This window comes from Myiozetetes cayanensis, unplaced genomic scaffold (assembly GCF_022539395.1).
Source record: "Myiozetetes cayanensis isolate MyiCay16 unplaced genomic scaffold, myiCay2020 scf24, whole genome shotgun sequence".
Classification (NCBI taxonomy): Eukaryota; Metazoa; Chordata; class Aves; order Passeriformes; family Tyrannidae; genus Myiozetetes; species Myiozetetes cayanensis.
In genome coordinates, this window is record NW_026087456.1 from 7,231,180 (window position 1) to 7,251,561 (window position 20,382).

At 40.9% G+C, this 20,382-nt stretch overlaps 1 protein-coding gene across 1 annotated transcript; it reads right to left on the reverse strand.

Annotated features, from left to right (window-relative positions):
* Positions 1 to 280: 280 nt before the first annotated feature.
* On the reverse strand, positions 281 to 19,421 carry METTL14 (methyltransferase 14, N6-adenosine-methyltransferase subunit). Its single transcript, XM_050320726.1, has 11 exons — positions 19,297 to 19,421; positions 19,053 to 19,141; positions 18,328 to 18,415; positions 14,278 to 14,358; positions 13,771 to 13,858; positions 11,280 to 11,370; positions 9,626 to 9,767; positions 8,428 to 8,520; positions 6,993 to 7,109; positions 4,931 to 5,141; positions 281 to 3,587 (listed from the first exon to the last, which is right to left on the reverse strand). The coding sequence occupies exons 1-11, from the start codon at positions 19,360 to 19,362 to the stop codon at positions 3,274 to 3,276; spliced, it is 1,380 nt and encodes a 459-aa protein (XP_050176683.1). The 5' UTR covers positions 19,363 to 19,421; the 3' UTR covers positions 281 to 3,273.
* Positions 19,422 to 20,382: the final 961 nt, after the last annotated feature.

Here is a 20,382-nt window from a genome sequence, read left to right on the forward strand (position 1 = left end):
CCTCACCCCCAGGTATGGTTGGTAGAGTTGATCAAATGGAGCAGTGTACCTGTCCCTTCCCTGAGTGCTGGCAAAGCCCAGCACAGTGGCTGTTCAGAACCAAGGCCAAGCAAGCCAGAGCTGTTACACGAGCACAGCTCCTGCCAGGTGCAGTCTGTTTTACCTGCATTAAGCCATCCCAACAGCTAAACCAGCACTTGTTGGCAGCGATATGGCAGGGACAGTTACCACACACATAGTACAAGTGCAGTGCTTGGCTCTGCAGAAACAGCAGGACTGCAGTCTTTAACTCAGCTTTACAGTAGTCAGGCCTCTTTTTTCCTTTGTCATTGCTGTAATTACTACACAAAAAATTACTTCGTGTTTTACTGTAAATTTACCTACTGCATTATTTTGAGCCCATGGGAATGACCCTATTATGAGAAGGATTAATGCAGCCCTCCTCCATGTTCAGTTGACCTTCAACCCATTACACAATTGGTATTTCTACTAAAGCAATAAAGCTGCCACCAATTTTCAAATGAGAAAACATCTTTTCTGCTATATACAGAAATGGTGGGTTCTTTTATCTATCACTTTCAGTTACTCAATATATCTTTATAAAGCCACATTGAAGAAACAAGACTCACAGATGTCTTCAATGTAATAGGCTTGAAATGTTCATATTTCCTTTATTTCTAGAGTGCATTCTGGATATTAAAATCCTTGGAAGGGCACAGAAAAACAGCTAGCTGAGTAGTCTAAAATTAATTAGATGACTTAATGCCAGTTAACTTCCATTATCAGACCAAAACTGCTGTTTAGTTTGCAGCCTAAATTCCACTCCACCGAGCAAAGCATTCAGTACCTATGAACACACGCACAATAAGCTTGTGCTGGGGAAGACCTCAAACCCCCAAGAGCATTGACTGCCAACCTACACAGCACATCCATCATTCCAACCACCTCCAGCTAATGGCTGATTTACACACAGTGATCTACAGGTGAGTCTTGAATTCCCTCTGAAGGTAAGTGCTGAGACATCCTTAGTATCTTTTCAGTGCAACTGTCAGATTCCTCACTTAATTCATAGAGGGTATAAGATAGTCCTAGTACTCTAAGCCTCTTCCAGAATGGAAAGACATGGCAAGATCTAGACAGGCATCCCAACTCAGACTGAAGGCATTATGCATGTAATAGCATTGGAAAAGAAGAAACCTGTTAGGCTCTTTATCTTCAAGGAAAGCATGCTCAAATTAGGTCTTCATTTACTTGGGGTAAATGAAATATTCATCAGCTCACTGATTCTGAGCCTTATCCTCCTCCTGTAAGTGTTACAACTGAGAAATTAACTGACACAGTAATGCAATTAAAAGCCTTTCATCTCTAGATATCACTTTAGATATGGTTCAAATCACAGGGATTAAGTAAATGACCAGATGTTTTTACCCTGTATAATGGGGTGTGCGTAATAGTGTCTACGTATCATCTCCACCACCACAAGGACATGACACCAAGCTTTGGGTGTGCTGCTGTCTCACCTTTACAGGCCATCAGTCTGTCACTCCTGGAACAGCACCTTCCGATAATGATGAGCAGGTAGTAGATCTTCATGGAGGATGGGTACAAAGGTGGAGTTCCTTTGTCCATTCAACTCAAGTAAAACCAGCACTGAACTATCAGCAATGGGCTTGTGCTTAAAAGGGGGAAATGGAAATTAACATTTTCTATTCATAAAAAACCCCAAGTTTGTCCCTGGCACAAAAGCAGTGGTCCTAAGGTTGTCTTCAGTATTTACTTTTTGAATAACGTGACTAAAGCAAAAATTACAAAGTTTCTTTACTGTGGCATGTACCTGCTGTCAGATGCTGTTCACTTAGCCCATGGCTGACTTCACTGATGGCCAAATGAGCACCACCCTTAAAACACCCCCTCCGCAAATCCAGTCACACTCTCCAGATGTGCAAATGACACAGGAAAAACCAACTTGTAAACAACAGCGAGTTCCACCAGCCCCTCAAAAACACCTGTGCCAATATTCCTTACACCAAAAGAATAGTTCTGTTCAACAAGAGCACAGAGGAAACCACTTGGCAATTCCAAAACCTCAAGGAGAACAAATCCATAAAATATGAAGAAAAATAATGCAACATTAACTTTGATAAACATGTTTAATAATTTGCTACTTTACAGGACAGCTATTTAAAATCAAAGATCCACAGCTATGACCTTGATACATCAACAGCCAAGTTTGTTCAGCCTGCCAAGTAATGAGCAAGAAGCTCGGAGCTGTGGTTCTGCTAAAAACAGACACTGTACATACCAAAGTGAGTTGCTGTCTGTCCACACTGCACTGGAGCTCATCTGCAACAGCCAATATTTCCAAATGCGTGCAACTCCCACAGGCAAAGCCAAGCACTTGGTTCTGTTACTGTACCCTGTTCCCAGGTGACAAGCTTCAGGAACTGCACACACACATTTCCAACCTGCTCTCCAAGAAGGTCACAGATTGCTCTGCAGTGACACTGTTCTTTTATCTTCCAAAGAACAAAGTGTTACAAACACACAATGGGTGAAAATCCCTGCTACAGGAGCAATCCGGACTTTGCAGAAGTTCTGGACTGCACATAAGTGCACAGCTTGCTTGGTGCTTTCCATGAAGCACAACACATAACTGCACAGAATTACACTCTCCCTAAGGAAAAGTGAGTGCACATACAGCACAAATTAAAAATTAACTTGTTCCCTATTCCCAGGAATAATTTGGGAAGTTAAAACCAAATAAGAAAAAATAGAATTCTATTTATTCCATTTGCTCCTTGTTTTCAGAGGAGTTAAAATAGGTGTCAATACAGACACAGCATTTGTTTCTTCTATAAGACAGTAAGTCTGCAATTCAGAACTGCATTTCATGCCCATTCCACCATATTAATCCAGGTCAGTCCAAGCCCAGACCTCCGAAGAAGGAAGAGAAATCCATGTTTTGGAGAAAATAACAGCTGAAAAGAAAGTTGTGCCCCCCCCCTCCCCATTTTCCTAAGAGCAGAGCAAGTACCTTCCCTTCCCTCCTTCCCATGGTGTGTGAAGAGATGGTGCTCTCTGCTGTGAATTCAGTGCTGCCAGGCAAGGTGGAGCCATGCCAGCCCAGGCATGGGAAGACTGGAACAGCCTCACCAAAACCAATTTCACAAGTCATCTAGCTTGAGTCCCCAGAGGAATTCATTTCAGGAAAAACAAGACTAAGAAAGAGATTCAGAGACGAGGCGTGGGATGAGGCAAGAAGCCGTTACCTCCTCAGCGGGTGGGGAAGCCCCCTCGGTGGGTCCCTCCTCGGCCCCCTCGGAAGCCACCCCGTTCACCACGGAAGTTCGTTCTGTTCCTCTCTCTGCCTCTCTCTCCCCTGCCGGCCGCAGTCCCTCCTCGGCCTCCTCCCCTGGGAGCAGCCCCGCCCCGGTCAGACTTGGACTTGGGCGGGGGCGACTTGGGCCGCAGCCGCTCGATCTCCTCGGTGCAGCCCGTCAGGTGGGAGTTGGGAGCCGTGAAGTACGAGGAATATGTCTCTGCATTGAAGTTGCTGTTGGTGAGGGTTGGACCCACCGTCAGCCAACCTGGGGAACAAAACCAGAGTCAACAAAAGCAGCAACAAACCTCGCGCTTCCAGGCCACTATTGTCCTTTTTTCCACTCAATGGACACTCAAGTGACAGGGAGAGACATCTGCCTACATGTCACCTGTACTGAATGGAATGAAGAGGTTGCCTCTGGGGAAGCCAGATCCAGCCCCCTGGTACCAGACTAACTAAACTTGATCAGTAAATTCATCTGATTTAAAACAACACCATCCTTCTCCCCTTATTAAAAGGCATTTAAACTCGAATTAGGTAACTTTGTCTCCAGAAACCAATTGTGACAGTGCAGCCAAGAGCACAGCCTGCTGGAAGCACATCTGTGAAAACCCAATAAAATAACAGCTCTGCTGAAGCCCACCTGGTATGAAAATAGTGCTTGGAGAGTTAAATTAGCCTGTTTATACAAAAACATTCAGTGGGCACTTCAGCTTTACCAAGTTAATCAAGACAGGCAAACATTAAAACAAGCTCATTCCTGTTTCTTCAAAAACTACAGTTTTGTGGCTGACGGATCTTCACATACACCAACAATATATCTCCTTGAGATCTACTGTCTGACCTCTGACACAGGTCTGGAAACCTCTTTAGGACACTGACATGAATTTTACAAGCAGAGAATTCTGCTACTCTGTCTTACACGCGATAAAGACATTTCAATTTTTAGAGTTAGTGTGGAGATTATTTCACTACTGAGTCAGAAAAAAAGTTTATTGGAAAGGAAATATTCAGAAAATGAAAAGACAGAAATTACACCTTTCAGTACTCCGGTAGAAAACTGAGTAACTGCAGCATTTATCTGCAGTTAAGAGATAACATGGAGAACAAAAGCATAAAGGTCTTACTGTTTGAGAAAGTATTTTCTTCTAAAAACAAGTATTTCTAAACCAAAAAGCCTTTTCTATGATCTTGCTCCCAAAGATGATAAAACATTGTAACTGAACTGTAGTATCGTTTAGAAGGTTTCTCTACGATACTCCTGCAACACAGGCTGAGGATTCACAAGACAGATGTTCTTGCCAAGAAAAGAGATGTGTGTGATCTTTAGTTCTAGCAAAGCTTTCTGCTTTTTGACCATGAGGGGCAGAACATTAACTAGAGCAGAAATCACTTTGCTGTATCACAGTGTTGGGAGAACAGACAAGTGATGCAGTTACATGCAAAAATACAGTTATCCAGCTGGTGTGAGTCCTGGCAGAAGGACAATGGAGTAGGATTAACCAATATTGCCTCAGCTCCCGGCAGAACCCACCAAGTGGCCTGGGAAGAAGTTTACTGAAGCACATTAAAATGGAACTATTTGACCAAACCCAAGGTAGCAGTTACCTGGTCGGATTGTACTGTCCCTTCCAAACAGGTGAAGCCGCCGTCGTCCAAGGCAGAAATGCTCAATAATGTGAAAAATCTCCACCGGTTTTTCTATGTTGCCGATTTCAGGCTCCTCAGTGATGATGAGGTCGATGTCAACGTTGGCGTGGATGAAGTCCCCGTCTGTGCTGCGGCGCACGGTGCCCTTGATGCCCATGAGGCAATGCTCCTGTGACACACACAGCACTGTCACATGCCACACGTACTCCTGTGGCAGCCTTTGAGCACAAACAGTTTTCAAAGTTCTCAGTCATAAAACAGACAGTGCAAATAACGTACTTTTTCATATTGTACCTCTTATAAAAGTAGCTGTCACCCTCAGATTCCTTTCTAGAAGATATTACTGCATATAAAAAATACAGCCACCATCAAACTGTCAATTCATCAGCATTAAGAATGTTCTTGAGCTGTAACATCCATTGCCTCCTTCCTCTGAAACACCGCAGATCAATTTAAGTGACTGGTATGTGGCACCCATGAATGAGGAATCACCACAATTGTTAGAGGATGAAAAGAGGCTCCTACATACTCATTTCAGAGCTCTGTTTCTGAGAACATCAAGCTTGGATGAGCGATGTTCCCCAGGATCAAACACACTGACTCACTAAGCGCCGCCAGATGGCTCAAGAAAAAGTTGCAGATGAGTATGTAATCATTCCCAGATTTTGGGAAGTGTTTTCAGAGTTGACAAGTGAATATGAAAGTCACAACAGCTGATCTATCAAATCTATGCAGTTGGTCAACTGCACTCAAGCAAACAGGGGTGTTGGACCTCGAATTTAACTAAAAAGGCAGAATACTGTTAAACAAATTACCCATCAGGCCCTGAGCAGAACTGCCTGCAATATTTACTCCCGTACCACATGTCATTCACTCATACCTCAGATTCTCTAACAGGTGGCCCAGCAAAATGCACCCATCTAGAGATGCCTCAACTAACCAGAATGGAACAGCATTTGCTGCTGCAACCACCGGTAAATACATCTGGCCCAGCAGCCTATTTATTTAGTCAGAACAAACTCGCTCCATTTCCAATGTTTATTACACACGCTGACCCCAGGCCAACCCTCGCCCCATAAACAGAGAAATTCCCCAATACCAGAAACTGTTCCTCTTGGTTAAACAAAGTCCCCCCTCAAATCCTCCTGTGTTAGCTTTAACCTCTCCCTCATGAGCGAGCTGCACAGATTTGCAATACCATATGCAATAAACACGCGATATTTATACTTATAAATATTTATAACTGATACAACACATTCAAACAAACTTCAGACTAATGTAAATGTAAGTCAATGAAAGATTCCAGATATCTTAAAGGGAAGTTTATACTCCAGAAAATGGCAAATCTGAGACAGGGCTGAGGATGTTTAATGCTAAGGAATGATTAATGAATGAGGAATGAGTCCTGAGGTTAACTGACACTTGGAATTATTAAATTGCCAGCCAACGCTCTTTGCAGTTAAACTGCCAGTTACACCCACATATACCCAAACCAATTATTTATTAATCCCATCTACATTTCTCTAAGTTTTGAATAACTTACATTTGAGCCTTTTAAATCAGAACACTTTTTTTCTCTGCATTTTCTTCAATACACATCCTCCACAATGCATCCCTAAAAAAAGGTTTTGTTAAACCAAGCTGATCCATTCACCTTTACAGTCACCTTTAGGGAGTCAGGAGATCCTGGCTGAGTTCTGGTCTCTCACGGTCCTCTCTCTGCTGCTAACTCTGGGCATACCTGCACGTGTGCATTTACAACCAACAGCCAGCCTCCTATAGTTATTTTTCAGTATTAGATCCATTTATAACCTACAGATTTAAAGGCTTCTTTTGACATTAAATTTAGTCAAATTCTATTGCTAAGTTTAGTTCCTTGAAACATACTTTGCAGAACAGAACTGTGAAGTCCTCATGCCTGCTGTCCCAAAAGCCTGTCACCAACTACTGTGGAGCAGCAGTTGTTTCATCAGCAGAGAGAAAGGATGTGAACAGAGGAGCAATGGAGCCAACCCCTTACCTTGGTTCTTTGGAAAACAGCCTTAGGGTCTAGAGTCTTGGTCTTTCCAGGATTGTTCTTATTTGTTTTAATCCAGCAAATGTCCTCACATCTTCTGTAACCCCATTTGCGTAGACACTAAACATCATAAAAAAAAGAAAGCAGTTCACACTATACCAAAAACTTAAGTACCTCAAACTGAACATTCATAGAGGTACTTGACTTTTCTGAAATCTTAGCTGCAAATCTGTCACAGATGAATGACAGTGTTTACTGGTATGACGTGTTTGTCACGCTGCCCCTAAAAATTAAAATTAAAGAGGTTTATGTGCACATCGACTTGTCTACATATTTTTTTTTTTTTTTTAAATCTAAAAAAATATACAGATCTCCTATGGAAGTCTGCACTCAATTTTAGGTAGTGGCACTTAAATGTAATCAAAATCAGTCAGAACAACACAGAGACCAGCTGCCTCAGTCTTGTCTCCACTAATACCTGAACTCTGGTAGTTTCTCACATCAATGTAAAATTTTGTAAGTGGGAAAATAAATACCCAAAAGTCTTTGCTACTATTTCATGCTTTTCCTATATTTGCTAAAAAACCCCAAAACTACCAAACAACAACAGCAACAAAAAAACCTAAACCAAACCAACCAATCAAAAACAAAACAACCCCCCCCCCAAAAAAAAAAACCAACAAAAAACCACCCCAAATCAAACCAAACAAACTCTACAGCTTAAAAGACTTTTGTATCCTTAAATCCTGTAAGTGTAGTCTTGGAAAAGGAAGAAATGGGGCATAAAGGACTCAAGCTCATTTGGCTGTTGCTGTATTCAAGCACTGTCCAGCTACTACAAACATATCTATGACCAAAACTAGTCTATCCAATCACCTCGAGTGAAAAGCAGATAAAGCCAACAGATTAGTGACCAAACCCACCCCTTAACATTTGTTTATAAATTGTCTTCAAGGAAAGCACTGCTTGAACTAAACAAGGAATGTTTCAGCACAGCAGGAGCTAGCTGGAAATTCTTACTGCAGGATCCCTAATACAAGCAGTACCACCATGGCATGCAGGAAGTTTACAATTTTATCTCAATTTAAGACACACAGTAGCACCCTTCCTCTGGAATTAATATTTCTGGCAGAAAACTACTGAGAATTCTGTTCAAAAAGCTGTAAAAGCACTCAGTATGGTCACCTGCTCCTATGAAAACCGAGACAGCAGCACAGCTTTCTAGACCCTATGGAATTGTTTCCTCACATAGTCAATGACTCATCTGGAAAATAACAGTACCTAAACAGTTAATGCCACTTAAAATTACATATCCTCTACCACAGTAACAAAACATCCCTCAGTAGTTACCGTTGAGAATTCTATACAGGAAAAAGTCAACGATAAAAATAAACTCTTAAGCCTGTCCCTCATAAATTTAATTAAATCATCATCTTACCACTCGGCCCAGATCCAGACCCTCGCCTGAACCGCACCACAAAAACACAAATGACCTTGGGGCTGCAATTTCTTCAATTTCCAATTTCATGATCTAATAATAATAAAAGCAATAAATCACCAATTGTATCAGGAAGAATACTAAGTCTTGAAGCATTGTCACAGAGAGCACCAAGAAGCACTGTTTTGGAGCTGTTAGCCTGTATACATTCACAGCCAAACTTAGAAATTTGTTTTCTAGAAAGTATCTTGTAAAAGTTACCTTGCCAATACCCATGTATACAATTGTGCTGGTTTTGGCTGGGTAGTTATGGTTAAACCGTGACACAAATATTTGATGCAGAAGCAACAGTACCCTGTTTCTTTTCATCCCTGGAATTACTTATATGAAGGTTGTGAAGACCCTTTATAAGAATCGCAGTTTAATTCCTATCACTATATAGGAAAGACATTCTCTCCATTTTCCCTTTCAGGTAAAAAAGCAGCAAGAATTTTCAAGGACAGTGGTTCAACTTTGACAAATCAATAACATTCAAGATGAAATAACTTGAGATGCAAAGCATCTGTTTGTCATTACAACTTGAAAGGATTCATCTATAACTTGCGAACACATCAAATCAAGCTTCATTCAGTGCCATTGTGAACAAAAGTAATGCAGCAGAAGCCAAACTATGAATCCACTACTTCCAGTTTTTCTGTTAGGATAGAATGTTTTTTCTCTGGGCAACACCACCAAGCACCATTTGTGCCTGATGTTAAGAACCTGGCTAACACAGACACCTACTCCTTCACAGTTACCTGGTCTCTCTTCACACCACAGGCATGAATGCCTTGGTTTTCAAACTCACTCCTTAAAGGTAGCTTGAATTTGATTTTGTTCTCATGATCCTTCAGTTTGACTGACTGTTTTTCCAGAGCTGACCTCATGGAAAAGGGAACGATACAGAATGAACTGTCAATACACCACTGAATTGCTTAACAGTCAGGGAATATATAAATACAAGAGAAAAACTTCTGCAGCTGAGGTTTTGTTCACAAGTTCTATTTTATTAGGCTTCTAAAGTTTACAATTGGTTTGACTGTTACAATTTCCTACCCAGACAATACTTGGAGAAAGGAGGACATCAGTGAGGGAGTGAACTTACCTATTTGCTTAAATGCATGTATGAAGTCTTTTCCACAGCAAGAAAAGTACTTACATCATCCCAGGTCCAGCATTTTTCATTGGCAGTAATGCCAGTCTCCCGGTAGTATTCTTCCAGTGGTGGTTCCAGGAGAATCACATCAAATTTGGACTTCAGTTCCCTAATATCAAATGCTTCCAAGTCTGCTTGTAAATACCTGTTCAAACAGAAGATGACAGACTGTTTGGACAAGGTATAGGAGTGCTTTGAAAATTATACTGCACATGGCACTTCTGTGTTACCAGTTAAGAGCAGAGTCTCCTGTGTGGTTCGTACAGCTCAAAGGCTCTAAATGTAGAGGAGACCCACAGCACATCCTCAAGGATGGATCCTAAATCCAGGCTGGATGCTACTGCATTATATTTTTTTAAGTAGTCTTTCTCTTAAATAAACAGATTTTAGGATCCTAATTTAGCAAGCAGCAAGCAGATGCCCACACATACTGTATAACAGTATATAGTACAGATTCACTGAAGTTTCTTTACACCCATGGACTATTTAGGAGGAAACAGCAACACTTAGGAAGCAAACACTGTTAGCCTGGCTAACAGATTTCTGGTCTGCTTCACTTTGGGAAGTGTCATCTTTTTAGAATTGCCATTTTTCATATATTATGTTCAAAAGGTTCTGAAGGCTAGACACACTTTTCAGGTAACGCACATTGATTTTATTAAATACACAAATACACTCTTACAACTCTCCTCCACACCTGCTCATCACTCACTGCTGTATCACTACACTGCCCTCCCCTAGAAACCTATAACCTTAAGAAAGCTGATCAGATCAGCACCTCCCCCTTCCCAGAAAGTGTCTGGAAGAGATTATGATTCTGCATGTGTACTTGGTGTTTTCAGAAGGCAGCACCGCATCACTGTTTTCCTCCTTCAATGCTTTAAGGCTAAAGAATGCCAAAAACACACCGAACCTAAAGAGCAAGTTGAGTCCTGCCATTGGTACCTCAGTTGTTCAGACAACTCTTTCAGAGGTTGTGTGTGACTATCACTCCATAAGGCTGTTTTTCTCAGTACAGATTAGGACTGCTGTATATTACAGGCATTAGGCTGACATTCAGGCAGGCCTGAATTCCTGGCAGTAACACGTTGCACACTTATGCTGTGTCTGACATCCAAAAACTCTGAGGTAATTCCAAGACGATAGGACAAATGACTTCCAGTGAGCCTAAACATTTTTGTCTTCAGCTGCACAGTAACATCTAATCAATGGGTACTAAGGTAATGGCTGAACACTATACAAAAACCAGCTGGTACAAGAATAACGAAGGTTATCTTAAGAGGCCAATTTTGTAAAGCTTTTCTTGTTATTGTAAACGGCATGACAACATGAGATTCACAATCACAACCCATTCTTTAAAATTCCAGATAAAAGCCTGCAGGGCAATCAGTTGACAGTTTGGTCAAATCAAAGCTTTAGATACTATAAACAATCACACACTGGAAAGAAAAACTAGTTTACATACTATATTAAACATCTAGATTAAAATAACAGAAACAAACTAATCTTGTTCTTCTATGCTTCAATTGATTAATTTGTATAAACAGAAGAAGAAAATGTAAATTCTAAGCAGGTGCTGAAGATAGAGATTTGCAAAGCAGACAGCTAACTTCAAACAGGTCTGGAGAAGAAAGGCATTTTCCACAAGAACACTTACATGGGAGGAGTGTTAGATTTAGATATCAGCTCATCCTTCAATCTGATGAGCTCTCTAAGTTTTGGATATTCTTCAAACCTATCTGCTAAGCCTAAGAAGAAGAAAACATGAAGTTAACAACTACTTAACAGAGTATATCTGTATCAATTAAGCATTGTCCAGTATTCTGAATAGGTCCAAATGTTAATACTTAGCCTCTTTTTAATTTTTGTTAGAATAAACCAAACCCTTCAAAGCAGTTTTTTGTTCAGTACTTGACAAAAGCCTCCTGTCCTAACCCAGCTAATTACAGCTGTTCTAATGCAGTGTCTATGCTCTAATCTTTTCTAGAGCACTAGAGAGAGAGCAGGAACTTACAGCTCCTGTTACCAGAAGGAAACAACCTCTCATTTACACTAGAAGTCCCAGGATGATGAAAGAAAGTTATTTTGTTATCCATATCTGTAAGTTTCTATTAAGATCTAATTACCATTAATTTACAGAATACTCTCACTTAATATTTGAAGACTGAGGTGTGGCTGGTTCCCTGAGGCATCCCTTATATTGAGCTTTGGTGCTCCGGTGTCAGTCAAAGATTTGAACACATGTTCCTACTCTAAGTTTGATGATGCCAATTTTCCAGCCTTTCCTATGTACAGACTGCAAAAGAGGTCTTTTGCAGCAGATGTTTTTAAGATGAAAATATACCTTTCAGTATATTAAGTTCTCCCTTCCAAAAAAGTAGAGAGATTATGTTTTTGTTATTGCTGGCAGTAGGTTCAGCATTTACAGACCAACAAGGCACCATTCTTGCCTCCCAGGCAGTATCAGTTCAACTTTAGTAAGAGTTATTTACAAAGCTTCATGTTCATTTAAATGTACAACTTTAAATGCTACTAATCCATTGGGGGGGAACAACCCGCCCAAACCCACAAAACCTACAATCCTTCATCCCTTTCCTTATTTTAGTTCCAAATTCTGAACTCCCAGCTCCAGGACTGCACTGATAAAAGTGAAGTTCTTAGTACCTAACCTTTATTAGCTCTTACTACTTGTGCATTAAACACCCAAAAGCTACTTTCATTCTTTTTCTTAAACACATAGTGGCTTAAAAGCACCATGTTCTCCTGATTTTCACTGTGCTGCTTCCAGCCACTGCAAGTCAAATACTCCTGCCCAGGAGAAACAGAAGGCAGTTAGCAGCAGCTCAGCAACAAATAGAAAAGAATTTTCCATCAAAAAAACAACCAAATCAAACCCAAATCCACAGGTCTCTCCCTCTCTTCCAACAGCAGTATCAAAAAGAAACAAGTATGTGTTCCAGAACCACTGCTTCTTTACAGCTTTCTTTTAAGGCCATGTCCAATTGTGAAACAGCACCCAAGCAGAGTTTTGATCATCAGTAGAAAATGTGTGCTAACCAGTATTGACTCTGACATACCTCAGCTCCAATAAAGGGTCTGAATTGTCTGCTGCTGACATGTTCATTTCCACATTAACACTTGCATAACCCTTTGTCCTGTCCCTTCCCAATTCTTCAGGCAGCAGAGAAGTCGTAGTAAATAACATTGGCTGCAATTTCTTTGGACTCATTTCAAAGAACAGTGCAGAACTGCCTCAAGTACTTCACCATGAAGCCCAGGGGCTTTTCACATAAAGATGTAATTGAGTCAAAACAGCCCATTTTTCATAAAGACCATCCAGATGTGTTTCACAAAAGCATTCACAAAATACAGAGAAGAAGCAAACCGAGTGCCTCCACAGGTAAACTAAACCTCTTTGGGCTGCCACCTATAAACACAACCCACTTGCCCTGACAAGCTTAAACTTGGTAAAATACTGTTGCATAAAACTGCAGAGGGAGGTGTCCTGCTTATTTTAAAATCCAAATAACTACTATGCACCTACTTTGGGAAACAGGACCAAACTGCACCTTAGTTTCAGAAAGATTAAATCAAGGCCTAATAAAGCATCACTTCAGTAACAAACTCAGTGATGGCTAGATACACGTAAACTTAGAAAATAACATCCTCTAAACATGGGCCTTCTAACGAGCTGTCAGCAGTTACAAAATTTAGCTGCTGAACATTATCCATATTGCTTACTGACTTCAATATATGAAAACTGCCATACTTTACATACTATACACATTCTTAAGAGGCAATACAGTAAGTCTGTTACTCAATATTGCAAAGGGTTCAAAATCTGCTCATTAAATTCATTTACTTCCTGGAATCCAAAGAGCTTGGTTTTGAAAAAAAATCTCCCTGTTAAAAACTTTCAAGTAAAAACCAAGGTAAGGGCAGCCTAGGCAATAATCACCTCCTAACTGTTTAAAAATAAACTCATTCACAGAAATGTCTATATTGATATGTATTCACAGGGAGAGACATAACTATGAAGTATATGTATATTACTGTACTTCCCAGTAACTGTAAGGAATTTAAAAAGGGGAAGAAAAAGAAGTGCTATCAAATGAGTTCTCTTCACACAGTCACTGACTATGACATACCAACATCTCTGATGAAGTTCTGGGGTCTGTGTCCTGTATCCACAAAGTGCTGGCAGTAATCATTGTGTGGATTTAAGCTCTGAGTGCCCTGGAGAACAGAGGGAGTTCAGTGAAGAGCAACGGGCAGATAACCGCACACACACACACACACACACACACACACACACACTCTCTCTCTCTACATGTGCCAGTTTGATAAATGAAAAAATAACAGACTATTTTCCTTTCTACATGCCTTTGCAAGTTACACTACTCAAGACCATCATTTTAGTTCCAAATCAGGCCCACCATTACTGCAGTTCATTGTGATTTGACTCATACCTTTAGTCAGGATCAACAATGTAACACTAGTTCCAGTCACACCTTCCACAGGAAACTTCCCCACTTGTGAATTCTAGTCCATTACTTCAGCCTTTAAAGCTGTACATGAAATACCATCAACTGTAAAGACAGTTTAACCCAACTATGCCAGCTTTGACTACAGTTAAAACTGCAAAAGCAGCTCACCTTAAGAAAGGTACTGGAATCTTTGTAAATCTCTTCTTCATAGGGCAGGTTCTCATCATCTTGCTGCAGCTCTACTTCATCCTTGGAAATAAAGCAGGTATTACCAGTATGCAAGATCACGCTCCTTTCCTTACAAAGCCATAATGAGAAGTGGGCTGTCTACAAACAGACATTTCCTAAAACAGCACATCATGAATGGTTTCAGCTCCAGTTTTGGAGGGGAAAAAAACATTTCCTATTCTCAAAAAGATCTGCACCTCTTTCAGTAATGAGGTGGAAAGGCCCCTGAAAGAAGAATAAAATAAAAGCCCCTTAATTTCTAGCCCTTGACAGTACAGCCAGTGCTTAAGAAAGTGTAGGATTTTTAATTTTTGTCCCCCAAAACTTTCACTGCTTGGACTGAAACAAATAATGTATTTTGTTGATATTCTTCTGTATTAGAACTTTTGAGCATTCATATATCCACTCAATCATCTCTTACATTCCAACCCTGGCAGCAAAGTCCACAGTTTGCAGAAACAGCTCATGGTACAAGTCAGTATTTCATTCTGACTGTCCTTAAAAGTAACTTAAAAATTCCATCTTTTAGCCCCAAAATTTACAGAAAACAGAATTTTTTTTTTTTTGCAATTTTTTCCCCCCGTTGGTGAGTTCATTCAACAGATTTCTGGAGTTCAGAGATCTGATACACTGATGTACTCTGAACATCCAACAGAGAACTCGGAGGGAATAGAAACTAAAGAGAGACTCAATTCTTCACATCACCTTCAGTTTTCCCACTGATCTTGAACCAACGCAGTATACAGACACATAAAATATATAAATACAGCTGAAGAACTACTAAATAATATCATCTCCTATATTACTACTGCTGCATTTACCCTGTGCTACACAAGCTGTCTGAATGCAGAATCAAAAGTTAAGTCTTCTCCCTCTCTATTTTGATCCCTCTAACTGTTAAGATCTTATCATAATCTTTCTGTTATTTCCAAACTGGAGCTTTGAATCAAATTCTGAAATGCCTGCTGTGATAAACAGGTCAGATTCTCTTTCCTCAATATTCCTGTAAAGAATTTACAGAGACACACTCTTTTCATTTGTTTAAGTAGACCAAAAATATTATTATCAGAAACAGCAACACTGCTTGCAAGGAAGAGAAATTAAAGCAGACAAGAAGCAGCAAGTCTTATTCAGGCCAAAAAAAAAAGGAGCTGAAAGCTTGAGTTTTACTAAAAACTGCTTATGCCATCAGTTTCCCTCTTCCACCTATCTCTAAATCTCGGCTTTCTAATAAGCACTGCTAGATACCACTTGAGTCACCCTAGTTCTCTTTATGCCTTCACAAGTGATTTAAAGAGTCTCGTGGCCACAAACCCCAACTTTCAACGGGAAAACAACAAAACAGAGACAGAATGACACAGGTTCTCGTGCATTAATCATCCTTGTTTTCCAAATCATCTGGTGCATTGCTGAGTTAGGGAAACAAAAACTATCTGCAATATTCAAACATAGTTTTTTTTCAAATTACTAGAGATACGCTAAGCAATTACCAAGTAAGATCTTTCCAGCCTCCACAACAATGGCATGGAAGCATCCCAAGCTCACAGGCCACTGCTTGCAGAAATGAAGTAAAATAGGGCTGTCTCAAATTAGGCTGGCAGACAGCAAAACTAAACCACAGGTGTTTCTGTACTTCATACAAAGTTAAAACTCCACAATACAGACAGTCATACAGGTTCAAACAAACAATTGAGTAAAATCACCTGGGGGTGCAGCAACAACCCCAGCTCTCAGAAGGCTGTGAAAAGCCTGGCAGTGGCAGCAAACTGTCTAATCCCATTGTCTGCCACTTCCAAATACAGACCAGGGAGCTCAGCTAACCCTGGTACAACTGGTACAGTTCCACCAAAACACGAGTATTTTAGGAGTTCTTTAGGACAATTCAACTTTCTGACCTTAAAATATCCCTTCTTCACTTTTGCCTTTAGCGCATCTCTTCCCTATCTCCCACCCCTGTGGTGCCAAGGCAGAGCCAGGCTCCAAGACTGAGGTTAAACTGCCAGCAAGCCTATAAATCTGCACTTATTTTACAGAAAAACCAAAACCAGACCCACAAAAAAAAGCCCCCAAATTAAAACATTTTTTTTTAATCTGATGTTCCTGTATGGCTGAGAAGAGTAACATACTTCATTTTTTAATCTCAAAAACTGCTCTCATGCTTCCCCCTTAGAACAATAAAGTCAATGTCACTGTTCAGCCTTCTCTCAAGGTATCAGTGTAAGGCCTTTGGGTGTCACTGGCTCTCTTAGCCAAGTCAGGGATATTGAGACAAGTCACGTGATATCAGAAATACCCTTAATTTTCCTAACTGATGAATTTATGATATTTGCCCTGAACACTAATGGTTCAAGTCTGTTATTACTTTTGTCTAAGAAGCATTAAGCACAATCCAATAAGGATTTGATACTGTAAGGATTTTTCTATCAGTTCATATTACAAGACTAAATTTAAACAGGCTCAAAGTGCTAAGGAAAAAGTTATATAAATACAGATGGAATTTTACTGTTCTTATCTCCCTGCCAGTAGGGAATTAGCAATGTCTGCAGGAAACAGCTGATGTCTCAACTATAGATGTTCTGCTTGCGGGTTTCAAGTTTCTTAAGTCTATTCATCTGTGCCACTGAATTTGTTCCGAGCCAGTGTTATTAAAATATTCTTCAATTTCAACAATATAGCAAGAGTCTGGCTACTTAAAAGTGGTTACATCCATCTCAGGGTAAGTCTTCCCCACACTAATGAAGAAAATCCTAACGATAAATCATGTACTTTACCAACCCAAGTGGCTTATCCACATATGTTTCACAGGTAATTAAAACTTAGTTCCTTAACTACATACTTGGTGAAGGACTAAAATAAAGTGATATGAACTGATCCCTAATGCAAGCATCAAAATTCCACTTCACAATGGAGCTCATGACTTGTTTGCTGAACAAGAGGTACAAACTAACACTTTGCATTTAAAGAAACAATGTCTGTCACTTCACACAGACTTTTAAAAAATCAGTCATCAAAAAACATCCTGTCATACATTAACTTTTTTATTTAGTAAGACAGAAGATAAGACATTACAGAAAGATTTATAAACCTCATCAAAAATGCAACACAATGAAGTAAAATTTCAAAAATTGCTATTTTTAGGCATCCAAGAGAACAGTAGACACTGCATAATTTAATAAATACACTAATTCTATTTAACCACAGAAGTAAGGTTATAATGACATGGGAAAAGGGGAGAGGGAGGATATATGCTGCAATGAGATCCCAAAGCAAATAACAAAACACAGCTGTATCATAATCATGTCTTTGTTCGACCTCTTTCTACCACTCATCTTAGCCAAAACACCGCATTGAATATGAGTGGAGAAAGCTGTCAAATAGCTCTGGGATGAGCATCTGAAAAAATAAAGGCATGAGAGTTTGACAGCACTTCACTGACCATGGAGGCATTTTGGTTTGGGTATTTTTTAACTGAACTTTTCCTGGCATTTTGGATGCCTGAAGCACACCCCAAACCAAGCCTCTTACTTCCACTCCCTTAGAATCCCTTGTTTTTTCCATTTATCCAGAACTGCATTCTTTGGCACTTAACAGACACGTCAGAAAGCACTCTCAGCCTTCCCATACCTCATCCCATAGCCTGTACCTCCTGATAACTGCAAGGTTTTCTTTTGACACAACAGAATTCTGGTCAATTCAGGATTCAATCAGCTTTTTTCTGTGTGTACCCAAGAGCACACACGTTTTATCACTTCCAGGAGCAGCGCTAAAATAAGCCTCAAAAACTGGGTTCTGGAGCATGTGCATCTCAATGCACCACTGCCTGAAGAGAACCATGGAGCATCTACACTTCAGATGCCCCTGAGGAATATACATATTCCAAGTATTGGAACACATCACATTTCTTTTTATATGCATACATATATATTTTAGAAGTCCCTCAGGGACACAGGAACACCATAGAAAAGTAATTTTTTTCCTTTTTTTTCTTACCTTATATTCTTCAATCTCTTCTTCATCTGCTTCTCCCTCATCTGGATATTTACGTTTTGCATTTGGTGCAGAAGTATCATAAGCAGCCCTGTGAACAGCCCAAAAAAAAGTCCTCCTATTTCCAAAAATCTTTGATAATCTGCCTTGACTACATGTTTCTGTTACAAGTTTGAAATTACTTTGAAATTTGATGACAAGCTGTTCCTCCCTCAGTATGTTTGAGACCAGCACAACTTAAGGACAGAACTCCTGAAAAGAAAGGAATTTCCTTCCCTTTCTCATTTTTCTGTTCTGAATGGTACAGTTTATTTTAACCAAATCAGTCTACATCCACAAAATTAAGTCTGCTCACACAAGAAAATTACTGTTACACCTGAGAGACGACTAGCATTAGCTAGTCTGTCTAGACACATCGAGTATTCCAAAAGAACTTTTAAACTTATCTTAGCAAAAGCATAAAGGTTCTGGGACAACGCAGGTGGCACGTTCTGAATTCACACCTCAGTTTTCCTACGCAGCATCTTTTTAACACAAGAAACAAATGTGAGCCTGTATTTCCAGGCTGTTTTTAGAAGGGAATAACCAGACCCCACTGGCCTTAGGCAAAGTTCTGATTTGGGTAATGAAAGCACTTTCTTTCCCCGAGTGCAATCCCACCCCGTTTCCAGGGCCTGTATGAGTTCCAAGCCCCCAGTCTCGAACAGAGCCCGCTGGCCGATACGGACCGACACGTCTCCCGGGTCTCGGCGATCTCCCGCTGCTCCTCCTTGCTGTTGAGCACGGCGCCGATGCTGTCGGCGTTCTCGGCCCCTAGCTGGACAGCGGCAAACACAAATTCACGCCGTGCTCTCTGCAGACCCGTCCCCACACAGCCCCAGGGCCGCCCCAGGCCCCTCGCCCCTCTAGCGCCCCAGGCCGCGGTAGCGCGGGCGGCGGCCGCTGAGGGGGAAAGGGCGGGCCCGGCCGTACCTGCTGCGCCAGGAGCTGCCGGCGGAGCTTCTGCCGCTCCCGGATCTCCTGCAGGCGGCTGTTCATGGCCCCTCTCCGCCACAGCCACCGCCACCCTCCGCTCCGCCGAGCTCCCGCCGCCCAGGCGTCACTTCCCTCACAACGCGTCACTTCCCGCCCGCCGCAATTCCCTCGTGGAAATCCATGGCCAGGCTTCCCTGGAGTCACTGAGCGGACTCGTGTAATTTGGGCGTTGCTCGAGTACAGATATGAAATCCATCTTCCCTCAAACTCTGCGGTCCAAGTTCCCTCCCTCAGGCTGTGCCACAGCTGTGGCCACTTCAGCAATTAACTGGGCCTGGGGGCCCTAACTTGGTTTTACCTCCAGTGGCTTTTCTAAAGTACATCCTTTACATCCATTTTCAATATCCAGTGTGGTTATTCCTAGGTTAACCTTCACGTTTTGCTTCCAACTTCTGATCCTTTAGAAACTTCTGCTTTGAGGGAGTTTTGCAGAATCTTTAAAGCCTTTTTCACCCGAATTTTGGTCTCTTTCCCACTTCCTCCTTTGATCCCTGTTGTACATCCTGTCTGTCAGTGTATGTAATCCACACTGCATGCTGCTTATCATTTTGACAGCTATTCAGAATGCAGTAAGAATAAAAATGGAAATACAGACCTGCTGTCTGGATTCAAAAGTTGTGCAATAAGTATCAGTCCCTTGTGTCTCACAAAAAGAAACTTAACAAAAGAATAAACAATACAAATTATCCCCACAACTATAATTAATGCTGATATTTGCTCTCCTGAAATAGACTGATTCTTCCTGTAATTGCCTGTGATTGCCACACCCAAAGATGTGGACAATAGCTAAGAAAGGACATTCAGTTTTCAGTGTGGTGTTCCTCTTCTGGTATCTGAGTGTCAGACACTGTCACACTTTTGTGATACAAGCCATTATTCTCCTATTTCTTAATGTGGTATATGTTGTATACATGTCAGTCATGTTATATAGGTCAAACTGAGAAAGATGTAGGAAGAGAAGGAAATGAGAGAGAGAAGTGCAGACTAATGCAGAAAGAAACCTTTTCCAGCTACTCACATTTC